The sequence below is a fragment of the Crinia signifera genome, chromosome 1 (assembly GCF_055691185.1).
Source record: "Crinia signifera chromosome 1, ASM5569118v1, whole genome shotgun sequence".
NCBI classification, from domain to species: domain Eukaryota; kingdom Metazoa; phylum Chordata; class Amphibia; order Anura; family Myobatrachidae; genus Crinia; species Crinia signifera.
In genome coordinates this window covers 233,037,323-233,062,485 of record NC_139217.1, presented here as the reverse complement: position 1 = coordinate 233,062,485, position 25,163 = coordinate 233,037,323, and the positions used below count along the sequence as shown (strand labels likewise).

The 25,163-nt window shown below is 44.6% G+C and overlaps 1 protein-coding gene across 1 annotated transcript in view; it reads left to right on the top strand.

Moving 5' to 3' along the window:
- Positions 1 to 1,419: 1,419 nt before the first annotated feature.
- Positions 1,420 to 25,163, top strand: part of LOC146071233 (uncharacterized) — a 116,506-nt gene continuing 92,762 nt past the window's right edge. The window contains exon 1 of the mRNA XM_083179431.1: positions 1,420 to 1,733. Coding sequence (XP_083035557.1) covers positions 1,731 to 1,733 — 3 coding nt within the window. The 5' untranslated portion in view covers positions 1,420 to 1,730. The remainder of the gene's footprint in view (positions 1,734 to 25,163) is intronic.

Here is a 25,163-nt window from a genome sequence, read left to right as displayed (position 1 = left end):
AGGGCAGTGTGCTCGGCCACACCAAACAAGTATATATATATATATATATATATATATATATAATTGTGGGTAGCAGGGCGGCACTCCACAGGACAGATAAATGCTGGTGCCAGGTCTATACTGAAGAAATGCTTTTTTGTTTTGATGAAGAAAAAGTGGTTTTATTCCATGTGCATAAGAAAGCAACGATGGATGTCCTGACAGCCGTTTCAACTGGGCTTTAGCCAGTTGTCATCAGGGGAACAGAACACACAGCAGTCCCAGTTTAAATAGACAGTAATTGCGCCAAAAACAATGTAAATGAGGACCATTTGACCTCACTGTGTCAGATCTGACGTCACTGGTGCCCTGTCAGGTGGGGGGGCGGGTGGTGCTGGAGTGAGTGACAGCGGGATTCCCTGACTGTCAGCCAGTGGTTGACTCGCTGCGGGATCCCATCATCCCATCAGGTGTAAAAAATTCAAACAAATTTAATAACATATTTATATAAATGCAATATACATTAATAAGCAATCTATTAGATTTGCTGAGTAATAATGTTTCAAAAATGCTGGTACCAAGAAAGATTGTATTAAGCATGGATAGTCACCCAATGTCCAGATAGAGTAATGTCCTGTGTCCGTTCCTATGATGCTTCCTTTGTGTTTGTCCTGAATAGTGGAGGCCGATTTTAATAGCAGGGAATTGGTGGGAGAAACTGTGTTCTCTTGCCCAGCGAATGCTTGTTGGTGTAGGGTTCTACCTGGTAAGCTGGCAGGTTTGAGTCCCTATATTGTACGGCTGCTGGGATGATTGGGGAAGCTGGTCCGGTCACAATGATGAGGACAAGTTTTGAGTCCAGGTGGTGGGTGTCCGTGCTGTATTTCACCAATGTGTTTCGCTTTACAGCTTTCTCAAGGTGTAATCAGCAGCACCTTGGATTTCCTGATTTAAGGGTTTCCAGGGAAGAGTCACCTTTCTCTTGATGGTGGAATAGCTACCCAAGTGATAGGCTGGGCTGTTTGGGTTAAACTAGGCACCATTGGAGCCCATCAAGAGTCTGCTATGCTGAGAGTGCCTGCATGCTACTGCCTGTAATATAAACTCTATATAGATTTAACCAGCTATGCTGTAACCTGCTGATGAGAATAAACAACAAAGTCTTCACCTGACCCCCCATGTTTAAGATCCTTGTCACAATATCTATCTATCTATCTATCTATCTATCTATCTTTCGATAGATAGATCTACAGCACTATTGATTTACAATGTCACTTTAACACAGTGGTCAGGGAACTCGGTCCTCATTACCCCACGCAGTGCATGTTTTGCAGGTCTCTTCACAGAATCGCAAGTGAAATAATTAACTCCACCTGCGGACCTTATAAAATGTGTCTGTGAGTAATTAGTACACCTGTGCACCTGCTGGGTTACCAGCAAAACATGCACTGTGTGGGGTAATGAGGACCGAGTTCCCTGACCACTGCTTTAACAGGTTTAAGCCATCACTGTCCTCATTTGAAATCAAGTCACCAAAGCATAGACTGAACATTCAGATATTTTGATATTAACCACTCACTTCCTGAAATTACACATTATGTTGAAACAGCGTGACAGCTTCCCCTTGTTTTAGAACCAGCCCACAGATTAAGACATTACAAAATTCCAGTGTCTTGTATGGAAGATTGCTTGTTCCTCATTTGCAACGAACCTTTCAGCACATATTGGAGTAACCCTGCAGCTTCTGTGACATGGTAAGTGGATCAGAATGTTACACGGTTGTATAGAGCAGTCATAATGCTCCTCATTATTAAGTGTTTGAGGATTACTTGCTGAGGATTACTTATGGACAATCATGGAAATTGCTCACTGTGAAAAGCTGTATAACAGAAGCAAGCATGCTAAGGCTCATCAGCAGTAGTAGAACTAGAAGTTCCAGCATTCCCTGCCAGGAAAAATAACTTGTAGAACATGTACTGTAGTTCCACAAAAAGTGTCACAGTTTGCCTACCTTTTGCTGCATAGTATCAATTATTTTTGCATGGAAGAGAAAATCTATTACTGTACTGTACAGTATTACGGTATTGATTGCATTGTTTTATTTATATATTCCCAGATTTACAGTAGGCAGTAGATGGTTTCTATTTTACATGTACAGTATACATTAAGGAGAAAAAATCTTGTGTGGCTCTTCATTTTCTATTAATATGTTCCCTATTATATGTGCCCTATTACCTCTCCTCCTACACTATTACAAATACATCTTTTTATTCTGTGTTATTCTATGCACCATAATTGTGATGCAAAACGGTCATTTGGTCGACCATAAGTTTGTCGACAGTCATTGGGTCAACACCACTAGGTGGACATGCTGAAAGGTCGACATGGGTTTGGGTTTAGGTTGACATATGCTTTGGTTGACATGGGTTTATGTGAACAGATCATTAGGTCGACACAAGCCTTAGTTCGTCATGGGCAAGGTCAACAGTCAAAAGGTCGACATGGGGTTTTTCACTGTTTTTTGAGCCTAGATGTGCTGACAGGCGGTATTTCATGCCCTACCATCCACTAGGACGTGGTGGGAGAAAAAAATAGTGTGCTGATCGAAGCGAGACACCGTGCCCGAAGCATGGCGAGTGCATGTGTTGCACTTAAAACCTGCGTCAACATTCGCGTAAAAACCCAATGAAAAACCCCATGTCGACCTTTTGACTGTCGACCTTGCCCATGTCGACCTAATGATTGTGTTGACCTAATGACCTGTCGACCTAACCCCATGTCGACCTAAACCCATGTCGACCTTTCAGCATGTCAACCTAGTGATGTCGAACCTACTGACTGTCGACCAACTTATCGACCAAATTATCCTTAACCATTGTGATTTACATTAACCTGCGACTCTGAGAATGCTGCCAAGGTGAATACATAAGTATGGAGTTGGAATGCAAGTTTACTGAACCTAAGTGTCCCTATTTAGCTAGCTGAAGTACTGGGAAGTATGTAAAACTCTCATTGTCAGCTACGGGTTGGGATCATTTGGTCTACAGCATTATGGTCGACAGTCATTAGGTGGACACCATTAGGTCGACATGGGAAAATGTCAACATGGAGCTAGGTCAACATGGTAAATGGTCATTAGTTCGACAGGTTGTTATTTCGGCAGGTCATTAGTTCGACATTGTCTAGGTCGACAGTCAAAAGGTCGACATGGGGTTTTCCACTGTTTGTTTTTACATGAATCTAACACAGTCAACATGGACAGAGTTTAAAGTGCACCGCATCCACTCGCTGCGCTCGCCATGCTTAGGGCACAGTGCCTCGCTACATGTCGGCTCAAAAAACAGTGAAAAAACCCCATGTCGACATAGACAATGTCGAACTAATGACCTGTCGAACTAACGACCTGTCGAACTAATGACCTTTCGACCTAGAACCATGTCAACCTTTTCCCACGTCGACCTAGACCCACGTCAACCTTTCCCATGTCGACCTAATGGTGTCGACCTAATGATTGTCGACCATAATGCTGTAGACCAAATGACCGCATCCCGTCAGCTACGTTGTTTAAAAAGTTCCATTCTCCTAATAATAATTATATTTAACAATGAGTTCTGCAGTAGTGGATTGCTTTACTATGGAGACTGATAATATTTCTATATTGCACATAAAAGAAGTATTTCAGAGAACTGTCAGTTCTCATTATAATGGGTACATTTACTAAGATGGGAGATCCATCCATTGAAGATAGGATGTTTCCCATAGCATCCAAGTTGCTAAATTAATACGTAAAATCTGATAGGTTGCTATGGGCAACATCCCATCTTCATTAAAACGCCCATCTTAGTAAATTTCCCCCTAATGGTTTCATGAAAATGCTGATATATATGTACCAAGCAACAACTTTATTATAGATCTTTGCTGATACAGAAATTCTGTATCAAGTGTTTACAGGATGTTAAATGTAGTATCAGAATCATCATCATAACATATTACTTAACTAATGTTTTATCAAATCGACTATTACTGTCTTGCCTTATTCATGTTTTGTTGTCAGTTGTAAAGAGCAATGGAATATGCTGGCACTTTATAAATAAATGACAGCAAATATCCCTGTCTATAGGCATCAACTCATTCTTGGCTATCTGCGTGCATTCTAAATGCATAGATTGTGCTATATTAATCCAATTGTCAATCATATGTGTGTGAAAAGTTGGGGAAAAAAAGCAGATGGTGTCCTTTCGTAATGCTCTAGGCTTCACACTTCAAACCATATTTATAGAGCCCAAAAACAGAAATTGTGATAGATTTTAGACTCATGGCAACTTTGGATGACTCGGGTAGGTTGCTGTAGAGATGGAGAGCCTGTTCTCAGAAGACAGATTACCCAGTTTAGGAACCATGAGCCAGTTTTTGGATGTAGATCAGTGGTAACAATCTGCTGTTAGCTGCAGTGGTGAGAAGCCTGTGCAGCTCAATTTATTACTTATTCATAGTGTACTTAATTGGCAAAACAGACATTCAGAACCCAGGCAGCATACGCCAGATAGTACAAATGGAACAGCTCTCATCAGAGTGGCTCCCATCATGCAGTCTGCCATCCGCCGACCTGCGCCATCCGCCAGAATGGGACACGCGCTCACGAGACGCTCGTGTGCCCCATTCTCGCCAATGGATGAGCGAGGGTGTGCGACGCTCGTGCATCCATGTCCCATCCCCGGCTGCCAGATCACCATCCTCTAGAACAGGGGTGGCCAACCGGTCAGAGGTAAAGAGCCGAAAAATATCGGTAGTCAAGCTAAAGAGCTGGCATCATGCGTGCGCTGAAGGCGCATGCGCCAAAAAAGGGGCATGGTCTATTTTGACCCCTTGGGTGGGTGTGATACAAATATGCCTCAAATAGTGCAATGCCATATATACATATGCCCCCAATATGCCCCCCACGCAATATGCCCCCCACATTGCCGGGTATGCCCCCACGGTGCCAGAAAGCTGGTATACCCCCACAGTGCCAAAAAGCTGGTATGCCCCCACAGTGCCACAAAGTGCTATGCCCCCACAGTGCAAAATTCCCAGCAGCAGCACTCACTATTATTGCTGCTGCTGCCGGGTGGGGAGAGGACAGTCTGTCGTCCCCCTGCAGACCTGTCATGTCACGGAGGGGAGGAGAGCACAGGACACCGCGCTTCTCCTTCCCCCCTCACTTCCCTGTGACTGGGCCATCCACTAATCAAAGCTCGCGGGCCGGCTCCTGATTGGCTGACGGCCCGCGAGCTCTAATTGGCGGACGACCCAGTCACAAGGATGCACAGTAAAAGGTAGAAGAGATACGCGATGCCCGCTCTCCTCCCCTCAGAAGAAATATGGATTTGGGGAACCGGCAGGTGGGGGACGGGAATGGGGACGGGCGGCAGGCAGCAGGAGCCGCACCTTACAAGGGGGATAGCCGCATGCAGGTTGCGAGCCGCGGGTTGGCCACCCCTGCTCTAGAAATTAACCTGCCCCCACAATGAGAGTGCCCCCATCTGTATATCACAGTGCCAGAGGTGGATTTAGACTTCATGAGGCCTTAGTCAAGATACCAGTTTGGGGCCCTTCTCAAACATGACTATGCTATTACTGTGCGTGCCGGGCATTTCACCTTGCATATGTGAAGTAAAATACCTAACCTATACAAATATTTGCCAGGGGACGTCTCTGTCACTATTAATCTGGTAAACATAGGCTGCAAGAAAGGTGTTGGGGGGTCTATGTGGACACCAATGAAAGTTTATAAATATTTAGGTTTGAATATTGATGTAAAATGATGTTGGAGCTTATTCTAATCAGTTTATTGTTCATTACAGACATTTCTAGAATTTATACAAACTTAGGTACTTGTGTAGTTTCACGGCGCAGTCTGTGTTTGAAATTTGGCAGCTTGCCAGACTCTGTGTTTAACTGTGCGCGTGCCGCTCTAGCTGTTCTCAGCGCAGCGCGTGGCTGCTTTCCATATGTAAGCTACGCCCAGCGCTGACAGGTCACTGTGGTACTTGTAGTTCCACAGTGAAATAGGCAGTCCTGCGCACCGCTGACAATGGGAGCATGTAAACTGGACACCCCGGCACACCGCTAACGTACGGGGCTTCCAAACTAGACACCCCGGCACACCGCTATCAAAGGGGTTGTCCCACATGTAGATGCTAAAATTTAGACGCTAAAGTGTCTGAATGCAGACTCCCTGTAAGCCGCTAAGAAGGGGGCATCTAAATTTAGACGCTAAAGCGTCTGAATCCAGACTCCCTGCAAACTGCTAAGAAGGGGGACAACTAAATTTAGACGCTAAAGCATCTACATTTAGTTGGGTCTAGGGGTACACCATTAAACCTGTTCACAATGACACTAGTCGACATAACAGCTGTCGACCTTGTAAATTCCACTATCCATGCCAACCCGAAGCATGGCGAGCGGTGGCAGTACTTGTCCTACAACCTTTTCATACCCCCACTATCCACGTCGGCGTGGAGTTGATTTTATATAGTGTGGCGAGCGCATCGAGCCACCGAGCCCGAAGCGTGGCGAGGGCAGCAAGCCCCGCGAGGGGATGCGGATTACTTCACAGGTAATCCACGTCCGCTCGCCACGCTTCGGGTTCGGTGGCTCGCTGCGCTCGCCACACTTTATAAATTCAACTCCATGCTGACGTGGATAGTGGGATATGAAAAGGTCATAGGACGTGTAGCGCCGCCGCTCGCCACGCTTCGGGTTGGATGTTGTGGTGGATAGTGGTGCTGTTTCAGAAACACATTCACACCTGCAAACTCATACACCTGAGACAGTAATGACGACATTTTTATTAACTATTAACTGTTTTTTAGTAAAATATAACGAAGAATACTGAGGTAAAAATCATTCCAGAACAACTCATAATCAACGTAAAGAACAGTAAAATTTAGGTAAAAAGTCATGATTCAGAACAGGAAGCTGCTGCTGCATCATCACCGCCCCCACTTGCAGAGGAATCAGCTGCTGATGTGGATGCTGTCGGCTCTGCGTCATCATCATCTTTGTTAAGTTGGGGGAGCAGGGTCAGCGCATACAGGATTTGCTTGAAGGGGTCCTGTGCGCCTAAACTCTGCCTCCAGATAAACTCCTGGAGATACAAGTCCAGGTGATGGCGCGCGGTCCCCCTTTGGCGCTTATTGCGCCACTTGCAACTGCCCCACAAGCGTTCAATGTTCTGGGTGTGGACCCCAGTGTCAGGATCCACAAAGTGGTACTTGTGGTTGACCTTTGCGTGCTGGTACCCGGCCTGCTCCAACTGCTGCATGTTATACGCCCTCCAGCAGTCGCTAAATATGGTGGTACCGGTTCCACGTGGGCCTCAATGGCAGCCATTAGGGTGCTCGCATCCCGCCGCTCCACTGCAGTGATGAAACACTGGCCTGTCTCCCTGGAGATGCCCCCGAACACCCACTGCTGGGGCAGCATGCATCCAACATTACTTTTCCTCTTAACGTAGAGGCTTTCATCTACCTCCACAATGGTACCTGGCCCTCCAATGCGCTGCTGAGGCTGCACTAGCAGGTCCACTGTGCTGGCCTTCCTCATCAGATTATTATACAAGACTGCTGTCTTCTGGGAGATGTTCAGCTGGCGGTCGCAGAATTTGATGCTGGTCAGCTCTTCCGCCCAGCAGTACATGAAGCGGATCAGGGTGACGAAGCTCAGATGAGACCCCCTGAACCCCTGCGCTGACCTGACGCTTAATTTCTTGCGGCAGCTGTGGATATGACAGCACCACATCCGCTCCCTCACACTCAGCCTCATGGGGTGCCCATTGGGGCAGGTCTGGGTGTGTGGCAGGAATTGGTGTGCCTGCAGGAATGCCACTGCCTCCTCCACTGTCTGCGGCAGACTGAAAAGAGTCCGGTTCTCTACTACTGACTGACTGACTACGCTACCTGCGTACCACTCTGACTGACTACTTTACGCTGTCCGCGCGGTACTAAACACAGACTGTGCGCGCAAAGTGCAGGGAGTGTGAATTTAGACGCTAAAGCGTCTAAAATTTTAGCGTCTACATTGGGGACATTTGATAGCGGTGTGCCGGGGTGTCTACTTTAGAAGCCCCGTTTGTGTGCCGGGGTGTCGCTACATTACATTACATTATAGCTAGAGTGGCACGTGCTACGCTACATTACATTACATCGCTGGTGCATCACATGTGTGCTGAGTAATCTGTTCTACACTACTTTACTCAGCATGGAAGCTCTGTCGCCCTGTCTGTATGGGGCATTACACTGAAGGCTCCCTTATACTTAGTGATTTGGGTTCGATTTCACGTGATTCCAGCAGGTTGACCAAGAAATCGTCCCAAAGCAGTATATGACATCCTATTGTATTCGATGGGTGGTCCCATGTGCTTCGGATCAGAGTCAGAGGTCAGATGGGCTGACAAATCTTATGTGCAGCCATCAGTGGCACATCATGAGTCTGAATAGAAGGCCGCTGATTAAATTGTGGATTGATCCTCATTGTATAATTTCACGTTTTATCTTCCATTATATGTACTAACTGTATTATGAGAGGTTCAATAAAACATATTTTGAAAAAAATAAAAAAAATAGACCGCTGATTGGCTGACAGAGCTCTCTTAGCCAATCAGCAGCCACCCAGTCTTTTGAATAGGATTTTTCAAGTCTGCTGCCCCCCACCTGCAGCTATCCAGGCTTACATGTGATAAATCAAATGCGATTTATCACATCTAAAAAAATGTCACATCAAGGCCCTTATTCTGGTTGGTGCGGATATGTCCGCGTGCGTTCGTTCCGCCGATGTTTTGTGTCTGCGCATGTGCAGAGGCATATCTGCGCATGTGCGAAAGGGACATACGTCCAAATTCCGCATGAATTGTTTACACTACGAACAGGGGGAGGAGAAGGGTGTGAAGGGCTGTTTGGCCTCATTAACATATGCATACACCCCGCGTTTCATGGGCGTTCCCATGAAAACGCTGGGCGTACGTATGGTAATGCGGCCGTGACGCATGTGTGGGGGTGGACATATGACATTGCCGGATGTCAGCTGCCCGCCCAGATCCCTGCTTTTGCACGGAGAAATGCCCGAGTGGTCTGAGCTCGCGGGAGCTGCCTGACCGCTCGGTCCTGCATTCGATGGTATGCGACCATCGAATGATGGGGGAGGTTCCCAGAGATGGAGGAGGTGTATACATGAGAAATCCACTCGTGCTCCGTGCGGTCAGCGGCTTACCGCATTCGGACGGAGTGAGCGATCCGTACGGAAGGCGGGGTTTAGGACGCACGGTCCTGGCCGCATATTTGGCTCCGGCCGCACAGACCAGAATAAGGCCCCAAGTGCCAAATCTTAGTGAGCTCTCCCGGGGTGCTCAGGGGAAATCGGGAATCTACTTCTTAGCTATTTAACACCTTCTAGAAGATAATAGTATCTGATGGTTGTCCATAGCCACATCCCATCTGATGTCACCAAGCCTCTGAAGAAGGACAAGAGTCCGAAATGCATCAGGCTTTTGACACATTTTAAATCCCCCTGGGGACCTGAGGTGAACGCATGCTGAGAACTATAGGATTGTGGAGCCGATACCCTCTCCTTCACTTACCCGAATTCCATCTTGGGACTGCGTGCTGAGTACACCTAATAGAGCTTTCAGGAGTATTCCACTAATGGTGGTGATAAGCTTTTACATTTATGTTTTATGTGAGTGGAATGTGAGAACAATAAATATTGTCATTGTCTTTAAACGTTATTGCACCATGTGGGGATCTTTTCTTTAAGAATAAAGATAAGGAGCCTGGCTTGAAGTCACTCAATAATACCCCTTTTACACCAAAAACCCTGGTCGGACCCTGGTCTTTGAACGCTGGAGTTTCCAGGGTCTAACCCTGCTGTATACACCATTTACACAGCACTTCGACCTGGGTCCGACCCAGGTCTGCGCTGTTTACACTGAACCTGGGTCAGCCTGCTTTTCCCTATGGATGCCAAGGATTCCATGCTTGTTGCCAAAGAGATTACATGCCCATTACAATAGGGTGGCAATGGGCCCCCAAAGGGTACATTTTATCCCCCCCCCCCTTCCCCCAGGGTGCTGAGCATCTTCAAGCCGATACACCAATTGTAATATACTGAAGAAAGACGTGGTTAATGTCCACTATAAGTCAAGCAATAAAACAGTGAATTCTGCAGGGATAACACTGAGAGGAAGGGGGGGGGGGCTGCTGAAAATCTGGGGGTGTCAATAGTTTTCCCCCATAGTTTAGTGGGAACACTATGTATGCAGGTTACAGTGACACGCTGCCTGGCCAGTGGGGAAAGTGCACAGCACAGAGCATGAAGAACTTGCAGCTGCTTTTTGCAGCGTGGTCGACTCTTTCAGGTCCCCCACTCCCTACGCTGAAACGCCGCTAAGGCTCAGCTGCGTGTCAGGCTGTCAGCACTGCGGGGTGGGCAGCTCTCCCGAGCGGATGGGAGCAAACTACCTGTGCCCCACTCCCTACTCACAGCGTACGGCTGGAGCTGGCTGGCTGTGTTCAGTGGCTGCTCGGCGCTGTCTCCCTGCTCTGCCGCCAGCCTCCACCATGGACCACGCAGCCTCCCGCCTTCACTTCCAACTGTCACTGCAAGTACCTCCCCCTACCCCCTGATTGGGCAGCGGCTACTCGGATGCAGCCCCCCTGACTGCCCGTTCTGCTTGTATGTCCCAACCCGCAGCGGGACCATTTACACCGGCCTCTACACGGGTCCTAACCGTGTTCTACCCAGGTCAGGACCTGGGTAGAGGACCCGTGTAAATGGACACGGGTTGACCCCATTTACACCGCCGGTGATCCGGGTCTGACCCGCCGCTGACCCAGATTTTTCGGCGGTGTAAAAGGGGTATAACATTGTTAAGAGGATTTTGTATGTAACCCTTTGTGATTAACTTCTTGAGCGCCACTGTAACACACATTTGTTTTTTGTTGTATATTAATATACGGGTTCTAAAGGGGAAGACCTGGTTGTTATGACAGGCAGCAGAAGGGGTGTGTTTGTGCAAATCTTGTTTAACAATCTTTTCTGTAACATCCCATCTGAAATAGAACACCCATCTTAGTAAATTTCCCCCATAGAATAGATAGCTTAGTTATACCCCTTTCACACAGAAAATGAAATACCCGGGTGAAGCAGTTCCACCCGGGAATTTCATTAAATACACGGGTCCTTTTTCTGTGTGAAAGGGCACACCCGTGTCGTAAATCCCGTGTCTCCGACCCGGGAATTGACCAGGGTCGAGGACACGGGATTTATGACCCGTGTTGACCCTTTCACACAGAAGAAATACCCGTGTTATTCAGCAAATTACCAGGTAGAAATTTTCAACCCGGTAATTTAGTTCTTCTGTGTGAAGGGGGGTCAGGCTGCTTCCGGCAAATACACGGCATTTGAAATGCTGTGTATTTGCCGGGATTTTCAGACTTTTCTGTCTGAAAGGGGTATTATTCTTGCTAGAGATAATCCACACTGCTTTTTAACATACAGTACATAACACAAACAAGAAAAAAAATCAATTTTGTGGATGCACTTGAACCAAATTACATTTATAAAAAAAAAGTCAAATCTTTATTGATATAAAAATTCTGAATACATGTATGTCACAAAAATATAAAAAAAAAAGTATTAACCCCTTCCTGACAGAGCCAGTTTTTGCGTTCCTGACAGAGCCCTTTTTTTCAAATCTGACATGTATCACTTAAGTGGGGATAACTTTTTTTTACTTTTACTTATCCCAGTGATTTTGAGATTGTTTTTTCGTGACACATTGTACTTCAAATTAGTGGTAAATTTGGGTCGATACAGTCTGTGTTTTTTTGTGAAAAATACCAAAATGTCGTAAAAAAATGGAAAATTTAGCAATTTGCAAAATGTTAAATTTTCTGCTTGTGAGACAAATAATCATACCACTCAAAATAGTTAATAACTAACATAGACCATATGTCTACTTTATGTTTCCATCATTATTTCAACTTCCTTTTAATTTTTTTGGACACTAGGAGGCTTACAATATGAATAGCAAATTCTCAAATTTTCAAGAAAATTTCAAACACTGATTTTTTTAGGGACCAGTTCAGTTCTGATGTGACTTTGAGGGACTTGTATGTGAGACACCCCCATAAATGATACCATTTCAAAAACTGCACCCCTCACAGTATTCAAAACAGCATTTTGGAAGTTTGTTAACCCTTTAGGTGTTTCACAGGAATTAAAACAAAGTGTAGGTGAAATTTCAAAATTTCATTTTTTTTGCAGATTTGCAATATTAATACATTTTTCTAAGGAACACAGTACATTTTACTAGAGAAATGTGACTAAAAATTGATTCCCCCAATTCTTTTGTTTTCATAAATATCCTATATGTGGCCCTAGTGTGCACGTTGACCAAACCACAGGCTTCATAATAGAAGGAGCACCTACTTGATTTTGGAGCCTCCTTTTTATGAGATTATTTTTTAGGCACCATGTAGGTTTCTAGGCACCATAAGATGCTAAAATTTAGGAACCCCCCCACAAGTGACCCCATTTTGCAAACTACACCCCTCAGGGAATTCATCTAGGGGTATAGTGTACATTTAAAACCCCCAGGGGTTTCACCAATTGTGGTACAACTGGGCAGTGAAAATGAAAAATTAAATTTTTTACACAAAAATGCAGTTCTGGCTCAAAATTTTTCATTTTCAGAAGGTATGAAGGAGAAAAAGCACCCAAAAATCTGTGCCCCAATTTCTCCCGAGTACGGCAATGCCTCACGTGTGACCAAAAAATACCATTTGGGTGCATGGCAGGACTCAGAAAGGAAGGAGTGATTTTTGGATTTTGCAGCTCAGATTCTGGTGGAATGTTGGTGGGTGCTATGTTGCATTAGCAAGACCCCCCAAGCACCAATACAGTGGAACCCCCCCACAAGTGACCCCATTTTGCAAACTACACCCCTCAGGGAATTCATCTAGGGGTATAGTGTACATTTCAAACCCCCAGGGGTTTCACCAATTTTGATACAACTGGGCACTGAAAATGAAAAATTACATTTTTTTACACAAAAATGCAGTTCTGGCTCAAAATTTTTCATTTTCATAAGGTATGAAGGAGAAAAAGCACCCCAAAATCTGTGCCCCAATTTCTCCCGAGTATGGCAATGCCTCATATGTGACCAAAAAATACCAGTTGGGTGCATGGCAGGACTCAGAAGGGAAGGAGTGATTTTTGGTGGTGGAATGTTGGTGGGTGCTATGTCGCATTAGCAAGACCCCGAAAGCACCAATACAGTGGAACCCCCCCACAAATGACCCCATTTTGCAAACTACACCCCTCAGGGAATTCATCTAGGGGTATAGTGTACATTTCAAACCCCCAGGGGTTTCACCAATTTTGATACAACTGGGCAGTGAAAATGAAAAATTACATTTTTTTACACAAAAATGCAGTTCTGGCTCAAAATTTTTCATTTTCAGAAGGTATGAAGGAGAAAAAGCACCCCAAAATCTGTGCCCTAATTTCTCCCGAGTACGGCAATGCCTCACGTGTGACCAAAAAATACCATTTGGGTGCATGGCAGGACTCAGAAAGGAAGGAGTGATTTTTGGATTTTGCAGCTCAGATTCTGGTGGAATGTTGGTGGGTGCTATGTTGCATTAGCAAGACCCCCCAAGCACCAATACAGTGGAACCCCCCCACAAGTGACCCCATTTTGCAAACTACACCCCTCAGGGAATTCATCTAGGGGTATAGTGTACATTTCAAACCCCCAGGGGTTTCACCAATTTTGATACAACTGGGCACTGAAAATGAAAAATTACATTTTTTTACACAAAAATGCAGTTCTGGCTCAAAATTTTTCATTTTCATAAGGTATGAAGGAGAAAAGGCACCCCAAAATCTGTGCCCCAATTTCTCCCGAGTATGGCAATGCCTCATATGTGACCAAAAAATACCAGTTGGGTGCATGGCAGGACTCAGAAGGGAAGGAGTGATTTTTGGTGGTGGAATGTTGGTGGGTGCTATGTCGCATTAGCAAGACCCCCAAAGCACCAATACAGTGGAACCCCCCCACAAATGACCCCATTTTGCAAACTACACCCCTCAGGGAATTCATCTAGGGGTATAGTGTACATTTCAAACCCCCAGGGGTTTCACCAATTTTGATACAACTGGGCAGTGAAAATGAAAAATTACATTTTTTTACACAAAAATGCAGTTCTGGCTCAAAATTTTTCATTTTCAGAAGGTATGAAGGAGAAAAAGCACCCCAAAATCTGTGCCCCAATTTCTCCCGAGTACGGCAATGCCTCACATGTGACCAAAAAATACCATTTGGGTGCATGGCAGGACTCAGAAAGGAAGGAGTGATTTTTGGATTTTGCAGCTCAGATTCTGGTGGAATGTTGGTGGGTGCTATGTTGCATTAGCAAGACCCCCCAAGCACCAATACAGTGGAACCCCCCCACAAGTGACCCCATTTTGCAAACTACACCCCTCAGGGAATTCATCTAGGGGTATAGTGTACATTTCAAACCCCCAGGGGTTTCACCAATTTTGATACAACTGGGCAGTGAAAATGAAAAATTACATTTTTTTACACAAAAATGCAGTTCTGGCTCAAAATTTTTCATTTTCAGAAGGTATGAAGGAGAAAAAGCACCCCAAAATCTGTGCCCCAATTTCTCCAGAGTACGGCAATGCCTCACATGTGACCAAAAAATACCATTTGGGTGCATGGCAGGACTCAGAAGGGAAGGAGTGATTTTTGGATTTTGCAGCTCAGATTCTGGTGGAATTTTGGTGGGTGCTATGTCGCATTAGCAAGACCCCCCAAGCACCAATACAGTGGAACCCCCCCACAAGTGACCCCATTTTGCAAACTACACCCCTCAGGGAATTCATCTAGGGGTATAGTGTACATTTCAAACCCCCAGGGGTTTCACCAATTTTGATACAACTGGGCTGTGCAAATGCAAAATTACATTTTTTACACAAAAATGCAGTTCTGGCTCAAAATTTTTCATTTTCACAAGGAATGAAGGAGACAAAGCACCCCAAAATCTGTGCCCCAATTTCTCCCGAGTACGGCAATGCCTCACATGTGACCAAAAAATACCATTTGGGTGCATGGCAGGACTCAGAAAGGAAGGAGTGATTTTTGGATTTTGCAGCTCAGATTCTGGTGGAATGTTGGTGGGTGCTATGTTGCATTAGCAAGACCCCCCAAGCACCAATACAGTGGAACCCCCCACAAGTGACCCCATTTTGCAAACTACAACCCTCAGGGAATTCATCTAGGGGTATAGTGTACATTTCAAACCCCCAGGGGTTTCACCAATTTTGATACAACTGGGCAGTGAAAATGAAAAATTAAATTTTTTTACACAAAAATGCAGTTCTGGCACAAAATTTTTTATTTTCAGAAGGTATGAAGGAGAAAAAGCACCCCAAAATCTGTGCCCCAATTTCTCCCGAGTATGGCAATGCCTCATATGTGACCAAAAAATACCAGTTGGGTGCATGGCAGGACTCAGAAGGGAAGGAGTGATTTTTGGTGGTGGAATGTTGGTGGGTGCTATGTCGCATTAGCAAGACCCCCAAAGCACCAATACAGTGGAACCCCCCCACAAGTGACCCCATTTTGCAAACTACACCCCTCAGGGAATTCATCTAGGGGTATAGTGTACATTTCAAACCCCCAGGGGTTTCACCAATTTTGATACAACTGGGCAGTGAAAATGAAAAATTACATTTTTTTACACAAAAATGCAGTTCTGGCTCAAAATTTTTCATTTTCAGAAGGTATGAAGGAGAAAAAGCACCCCAAAATCTGTGCCCCAATTTCTCCCGAGTACGGCAATGCCTCATGTGTGACCAAAAAGTGGCAGGACTCAGAAGGGAAGGAGTGATATTTGGATTTTGCAGCACAAATTCTGGTGGAATGTTGGTGGGTGCTATGTCGCATTAGCAAGACCCCCAAAGCACCAATACAGTGGAACCCCCCCACAAGTGACCCCATTTTGCAAAATACACCCCTCAGGGAATTCATCTAGGGGTATAGTGTACATTTCAAACCCCCAGGGGTTTCACCAATTTTGATACAACTGGGCAGTGAAAATGAAAAATTACATTTTTTTACACAAAAATGCAGTTCTGGCTCAAAATTTTTCATTTTCAGAAGGTATGAAGGAGAAAAAGCACCCCAAAATCTGTGCCCCAATTTCTCCCGAGTACGGCAATGCCTCACATGTGACCGAAAAATACCAGTTGGGTACATGGCAGGACTCAGAAGGGAAGGAGTGATTTTTGGATTTTGCGGCTCAGATTCTGGTGGAATGAATGGTGGGTGCTATGTGGCATTAGCAAGACCCCCGAAGCACGGTGAAATTATGAACCTAATAATCCATAGATGTGTGGTATATTTTAAAACACTCCTTTATACATAGGCCGGGTTTGTCGGGGCAAGTGTCACACTGGAAAATAGTTTGCTTTCTTATTCCCTTTTTATAGCAAACTTTGCACCTTTTTTGTGTCCTGCCCTTTTTTCCAGTGGAGGGGATTTCATCAGAAAAATGCTGCCCTGGTACAATACGGGGGCCAGTACTAGAAGTACTGGGGCCCTCTGCCTGCTGGTTCCCAAATATTAGGCCCTTTATGACTTCCTCTTGAAAGTGCATAAATGTCCCCCTCTGGCCGGTAGAACGGAATAGCACGTAAGCGTTATACAGTGCCATCTGGATGATATACACGGCCAGCTTCTTGTACCAGATTTTTGTTTTCCGCAGGGCACTGTACGGCTTCAGTACCTGATCTGAAAGATCCACTCCGCCCATGTACTTATTGTAATCCAGGATACAATTAGGTTTGGAGGTGTGGGTACTGGTACCTCGTACAGGGACGGAGGTGGTACTGTCTCCGTGAATTGTTGTCAGTATAAGGACATCCCTCTTGTCCTTATATTTGACCAACAACATATTTTCGGTGCATATTCCCCTGCTTTCACCCCTTCTCATTACTTGGGCAATGTGCGTTTTTGGGAGGCCTCTTTGGTTCTTGCGCACAGTACCGCAAGCTGCTGTACCTCTTGAACCAAGGGCCTTAAACAGGGGGATGCTAGTGTAAAAGTTATCCACATAGAGGTGATAACCTTTATCCAGGAAGGGGTGCACTAAATCCCAGACAATTTTTCCACTAACACCTACGAGGGAGGGGGGGCATTCTGGCGGTTCAATTCTTGAATCCTTCCCTTCATATACCCTAAACCTGTGAGTGTACCCTGAGGTGCTTTCACACAGCTTATACATTTTTATGCCATACCTTGCCCTCTTACTGGGAAGGTACTGGCGGAATTTAACCCTTCCTTTAAAATGTATAAGGGACTCGTCAATACAAATAAATTTTTCAGGGATGTACATCTCTTCAAATTTGGCACTGAAATGATCAATGACCGGCCTGACTTTGAATAGCCGGTCAAAGGTGGGATCATCTCTGGGTGGGCACTGTGCATTATCGTTGTAATGCAAAAATTTAAGGATCGTCTCAAATCGAGCCCGGGGCATGGCCATACGGTAAAATGGGGTGCTGTACAGAACATCTGTACTCCAATATTGCCTAATTTCTGGCTTTTTTACTATGCCCATATGAAACACCAGACCCCAAAACGTCATCATCTCTACTGCATCTACAGGGGTCCACCTAGCAAATGATGACGTGGGGTTTTGAGCAATAAACTGCTGGGCATATAAATTAGTTTGGTCCACCATTAAATTTATAAAATCATCAGAGAAAAATAATTTGAAAAAGTCAATTTCTCTGAGACCTGTGGAATCAAATTGGATTCCTGGCATGGCCAAAAACTCAGGAACCTGGGGCTCAAAATTGTCTGGTGGTGGGGTCCATACGAGATCAATTATTGGGGGGGGGTCTCAGCTGCTCTACGGGGGCGTCTTTGAGGGGGTCCCTCATCACCAGAGGAGGAAGAGGAGCTTAAGACGAATCCTTCAAATTCCCCGCTTGCATCACTGGCTGTGTCAGAGTCAGAGGCAAGCATGGCATATGCCTCCTCCACTGAATACATTCTTCTGGATGACTGGGATGACATTTGGGATGACATTTGGGATGACATTTGGGATGCCATTTTTATTTTTGTGTTACTGGTAGTGAAATGTTTCAACACGTGTATAGTGTAGGGGGGGGGGTACAAACTTTATTTCAACCCGGGGGGTATGTAGTGTGTAGTGTGTATGTAGTGCAGAAAAAAAAAAAATACTTTATACAGGAATTTGATCCCAATAAAAAAAATAAAAAATTGAAGGGGTTAAAAAAAAAAAAAAACGGTCCTGCGCCAAAAATTGAGCACAGATGTTGGTCAGTAACGTCCGTCACTGAACAGCGCTCAAAGGCAACAGGAATTTGATCAAAAAAAAAAAAATAGATCAACCCTGTGCCGAAAAAGCTGATCAGTGATGTACGTCACTGATCAGCGCACAGTGGCCACAGGACACCCACAAAATCACAGTGTGTGTAAAAAAAAAATTTAAAAAAGACCCCACAGCACTCTCAAAAAAAAAAAAGGTGATCAGTGATGCGACACTGATTACCAGTGAGGGGCAGCAGGTGCACAACCTTTGGTGCAACTGACAGTGCAACTGGCAGCAACTGACAGGTATATATATAAAAAAAAAAAACCCTGCGCCCCCAAAAAGTTGCTGATCAGCACAGATATACTGATCAGCACAAAAGGGGGGGTAGCAGACACAAAATATACACTCTCTATCACTCTCTGTCACTATCTCTCTCTATCTCTCACTATCTATCACTATCTATCACTATCTATCACTATCTATCACTCTAGGACACTGCAGCAGCAGCACTGACAGTTATATGTATAAAAAAAAACCTGCACCCCCAAAAAGGGGGGGTAGCAGACACAAAATATACACTCTCTATCACTCTCTGTCACTATCTCTCTCTATCTCTCACTATCTATCACTATCTATCACTCTATGACACTGCAGCAGCAGCACTGACAGTTATATATATATAAAAAAAACCTGCACCCCCAAAAAGGGGGGGTAGCAGACACAAATCTCTCTATCTCTCTATCTATCACTATCTATCACTATCTATCACTCTATGACACTGCAGCAGCAGCACTGACAGTTATTTATATATAAAAAAAACCTGCACCCCCAAAAAGGGGGGGTAGCAGACACAAAATATAGCTCTCTCTGTCACTATCTCTCTATCTCTCTCTATCTCTCTCTCTATCTCTCTCTATCTCTCTCTATCTCTCTATCACACTGCAGCAGCAGCAGGAAGTCCCAAGAAGTCAGATCCAGGAAGCGTCCAGCACGCTACAAGCAGTGATCAGGTGATCAGGTAAGGTATTTGCAAGGATCAGGTAAGTATTAGCAAGGATCAGGTCAGTATCACGGCAGATAGGCACGGTGACCGCTCTGCACGCTATTCCAGAACGGAATGGCGTCTGCAGCGCAGTCACCGTTAGTTTAAATGTCGCGCCTTGGCTGTGATTGGCTGTCGGTCCGACGGACCAATCACAGCCTTGGGGGCAGGTGGGGTGAGGGTGGGGTGAGGTGTCATCGTCACCGATGACCCCCTCATGCCCCCTGACGCCCGGCGGTGATTGACACCTGTGTTACCGAGCGTCTGATTCGCTGGTAACACAGGAAAACGCTGTGAATGGCTGTTCACACTGAACAGCCAATCACAGCGATCGCCGACGGGGGGGGCGGCATCGCAGCCCCCCCTGGGCATGCAGGGACATGTCTGCTGTCAGGGACAGCAGACATCGTCCCTCTGTCACTGCGTCTCTAGACGCAGTGACAGTTTAAAGTCATGACGTACATTTATGCCATGTGTCGGGAAGTACATCCCGGCCATGACGTAAATGTACGTCAAATGTCGGGAAGGGGTTAAAATACAGTGAAAAAAGTGTATTAAAATTCTAACACAATACATCTGGTTGCTGTGTTTTCTTACTGTTTAGATATGTTATTTATCAATATGTATGGGATAATATGCTTATTAGACATGTAGTATATATTATATTTTATAAAACAGATCGTTTATAATCAATCCTCTTAGAAACTTATCAGTGCTCTGTCATTAATTAATAGCTTCTATCTAATATCTAGTAATATTAATTTGCTAAATTTAACAAATACTTTGCTATACAATGTTGTAAGTATTTATAACTTTATTGGCATTCAGCAATTCCCTCTATAATAATAATAGAGGATGAATGCTACTATGCATTGTTATTAACCAATGAATCTAGTAATTCCCTAATTGAGTGATATTAAATGTTGTAGTGATCTTTTATGGGATGAGCATTGGTGGTCTCCAAATTGCTCATCCACTCATAACTCTAATTTCCATAGTTACTATAATTAGTAGACACAGGTCTGAGTGATACACAAATATATTATTTTAATCAATGATAGATCACACAGTAGGAAATATTACAGGTTGTTCTAGCAACACAATTTAGACAGCTGACAGACGATGGCCTTTTCAAGGCATTCAGAATATATAATTTCAATATACAGTGTATCTGTATAGATTTGTCATTGTACTGTGGTTCTTATTCAGATCTGATCGCAGTACAAATTTGTTCTCAAAATGGGCAAAACCATGTGCACTGCAGGTGAGGATCTGCATGTAACATGTGCAGAGAGAGTTAAATTTGGGTGGGGTGTGTTGAAACTGAAATATAAATTGCAGTGTAAAAATAATGCAGCCAGTATTTACCCTGCACAGAAACAAAATAACTCACACAAATCTAACTCTCTCTGCACATGTTACTTCTGCCCCACCTGCAGTGCACATGGTTTTGCCCATTTTGAGAACAAATTTGTACTGCGGTCAGATCTGAATAAGGGCCTGTATGTGTATAATAACCAGAGGCGGATTGGCCATAGATCTGACAGGAAAGAGTCCCGGTAGGTGGGTGCATCACTGAGGCCACCTGTTAGCCGTTTACTTTTTATTTAAAAAAGATGTGGCCCTGTCCAGAGTAGTGGCCCCATCCCCCTCCTGTCGCCCATACAAACAAACTTTGCTGGTTCACAGAATACCTGACGTTGCAAATACCCATCTAATAAGACGAGTGCCCATCTACTGTTTATTCATTGTGACATATGTTAAAGGGACAGGAGTAGGTGCTGTCTGGGAGAGTAACCATTGCTGGACTCCTTCACCAGCGCTTCAAAAGACACAAATAAAAATGAAATACTTCCCCTTTTTAGTTTCTAGAATATTTCAAAAGGGGGGAATGAGGTGGAATTCCTCCTTAGTAGTGGAATGTTGTTTTATCCATATGTGGAAGAAAAAATATGGACATAGCGTAATACAGTTATTTTAATGACACATATAGTTGACACATATGTCATTAAAATAACTGTATTACGCTATGACCATATTTTTTCTTCCACATATGGATAAAACAACATTCCACTACTAAGGAGGAATTCCACCTCATTCCCCCCTTTTGAAATATTCTAGAAACTAAAAAGGGGAAGTATTTCATTTTTATTTGTGTCTTTTGAAGCGCTGGTGAAGGGTACTCTACCTGCTTTTATGTATATGTTGTTTTTGGGTGAGGAAGAAACGCCCCTATAGACAGAGCCGGCCCTAGCCTAAATTACGCCCTAGGCAAGATTTTGGCTGGTGCCCCCTAGAACCGCCACTAGTTCTGCCTCTGACCCTGCTCTCCTTTCCCAGCAGTCATCATTTTGGTGCTCCTACCCACAATATTTTAAATATAAACAGTGCACACATTCGGTGCGCAGCCCAAACAGGGGTGTGTTCTTGCTGGGAAGGGTTACTGCCACACATTAGTGCAACTTTATTCACATTATACCATGCGATGGTGTCCTTTGTTCACGTTACATCACACAGTAGTACCACTTTACCTAATATACATTACTCCTCACATTATTCACATTATACCCTTAGAAAAAAATCATGAGAAAATATTGTATTTTAAGCAACTTCATGGCCACACTGCAACCCAGCACAAAGCAGTGTGTGCTGGGCAGAGGAGAAGAGCTGCATCTGCTGCTGTCACTTAAGGGGAGGGGTCCCGTCCCGGAGTCCCCACTGGGCCCTTCCATTAGACTTCGGCCTGGGTAGTTTGTACCCCCTTCCCCTTTCTCTCGGCTCATCTGATAATACAACACAGTATTGGCCCTTACACATGACACACCTTATTAAGGGATGCAGTTACAATCCCGGCGGTCGGGATCCCGGCGTTCAGAATCCCGACCGCCGAAATGCCGACACATTCTCCCTCCGTGGGTGTCCACGACACCCCTGGAGGGAGAATAAATTAGTGTGCCGAGCGTAGCGAGGCACCGGGCCCGCTGCGTGGCGAGCGCAGCGAGCCCGCAAGGGGGGGCGATCCACGTCCCCCCCTTGTCTGCATTTCAGCTGTCGGGATTCCGGCATCGGGATTCTGAACGCTGGGATCCCGACCGCCGGGATTCAGTACTGAATCCCTTATTAATGTCCTTATAAACATAATGCCCCTTACACATTATGCCAACCTATATTAATGCCCTTCATACACATAATGACACACATAATGCCTTTAACACATATGTTGCACATTATTAATGCCCTTATACACCTGACACACATAATGCCACATACACATATGTAGGACATTATTAATGCCCTTATACACATGACAAACATGATGCCCATAACACATATGTCGCACATTATTAATGCCCTTATACACATGACACACATAATGCCCCTTACACATATGTCGCACATTATTAATGCATTTATACATGACACACATAATGCCCCTTACACATGTCGCACATTATTAATGCCCCTTACACATATGTTGCACATTATTAATGCCCTTATACACATGACACACATAATGCCTGTTACACGTCGCACATTATTAATGCATTTATACATGACACACATAATGCCCCTTACACATATGCACAACCAACCCACCTGCAGACAGCACTCGCACAGCCGTTAACACTGTGACCTCTGCCTCTACTTGGATACAGATGTTTCCTCATACATCTTGCCTCAATAGGCCATGCAGCTCCAGGCCAGTTCTGCTAATGTTGGGTGCCTTTTTTTGCTGAAAACTCATCTTATTTGCATTGTTATGTAACCAGGACACACAAGGAGCTTCCGATGATTAAAATGATATGTGGCATTCCTATATTCTGTGTGCGACTGTGGCTGTACCTGCATACAGAATGCTATGTTACAGTGATTTCCATGAATACACTAATTCATGCAGATACAGCCTCACACACACATAGAATATAGGCATGCTGCATATCATTTTAATCAGCAGAAGCTGCTGGTGCCCCTAGGCATTCCAAATGCCCTAGGCAGTTGCCTAGTTTGCCTATGCCTAGGGCCGGCTCTGCCTATAGAGTGCACATCCCAGCTGCCTCCTTTTGCGCAGATCTTGTTCCACTCACACCTATATATTTTATATTGCTGGACTCCTGTTATGGAGGGGTGGTAATTTGAAATATTTGGGGATTTTGGTAATACGGTTAGTCTGTGTTCAGTCTCAGTGGGGAGATGGAGTTTATTTGAAATGTGGAGGTTTGTGGTTTGTCACAGCAGCTTAAAGGCCTGGGGGCTACTAAATTGCCAAGTGTATTGAAACTAACAGCTTCCACACAGGTGTAGTGATGCATTAATCCTGACTATATCTACATTTGATTTGGTGAGGCCACTTCTACAAATTTTTTCAAGGCCACTTTTAGATCCAAATCCACCCCTTGTAAGCAAGTTTTATTTATATACCGCACTTTCTCCAACAAGACTCAAGGCGCTTCACAGACATTAAAAATAACAATGCACATACTGCAATACAAAGGGTTATCAGTACAAGGAACAGGCAACAATTGCAGTACAGTTATACATCACACATACAGATATGCACAAGATGCATTCTAATAAGGGACACAAACATGGGGAACATATTAACCGAGCTGTGCAGTACCCAGGCAGCCATTCAGCGGCGCCACATGGTCATTGCACAGCCAGCTAGGTAGCCAGTAACAGTACAGATATATATATATATATATATATATATATATATATATATATATACACACTAGATGTACTCTAATACTCTAATGAGGGACACAGACATGAAGAACATATAATTACTGAGCTGTGCAGCACCCAGGCAGCCATTCAGCGGCACCACATGGTGATTGCACAGCCAGCTAGGTAGCCAGTAACAGTACTGATGTATATATACATGTATATATATGAAAAAAGATGAGATGGGCACCTCCTAGTGCAATACGTTTATACGCTACAGTGAGACCCTTCACCGTCCGTGAAACAAGCACCCCAACAAATTCAGGTGTACCCTTAATAGTGGTCTCCAACCACTATAATAAGAGCTTGATTGTATATAGACAGCGACTTTCAGGAAATGCTTGCTTCCTTTTTAGGTCATCCAAAGTATTTTTCAAAAGATTCACTAGCACATAAAGGGAAATACAGGAATATACTAGTGTAATATTGTTAAAACATTTATTCTTACAGCAAATAAATTACAAAAGTGGTCCGTACAATATGTTAAAAAAAAAATCGCTTATCTGGTCAGTCCGTCATATATCACCATGGTATAGCACAGAGTCCCCTCAACGCGTTTCGTCCGTGGCCCCTAGGCAGGACTTCCTCCGGAATGTGACTCTCCACAGGCCCTCTATCCTGTATTTATACCCTCACTGATTAAACAATTACTGGAGTGGGAATCGTGCCATCGCGGCTTCCCACTTCCGGTTCCGGTCTAGTGGAACGCAAATGGCACTTCCGGTTATGTGAGCCGCAAAACGTAATTTCCGGAAGTGCGTGTGACACGCACGCAACTTCCGGTATCGGCGTACTCCGGGATTCACTGATCTCCCGGCTATCTCCAGAGTCTCAGTCTTGTTTGTGCCCTGGTTGCCTAGGTGACCACTCTCACTAGTCGTCCTAGGTATCGTGCTGGCTTCTATTAACCCCACATTTTCCATACAGAATTCGCATAGAGAATTTATCTGTACCCTAATAAAATTTATTTTAAAACACAACTACTTTAAGTTTTTGGAGCTGTTTTACGTGCAAGTATGTGGGAC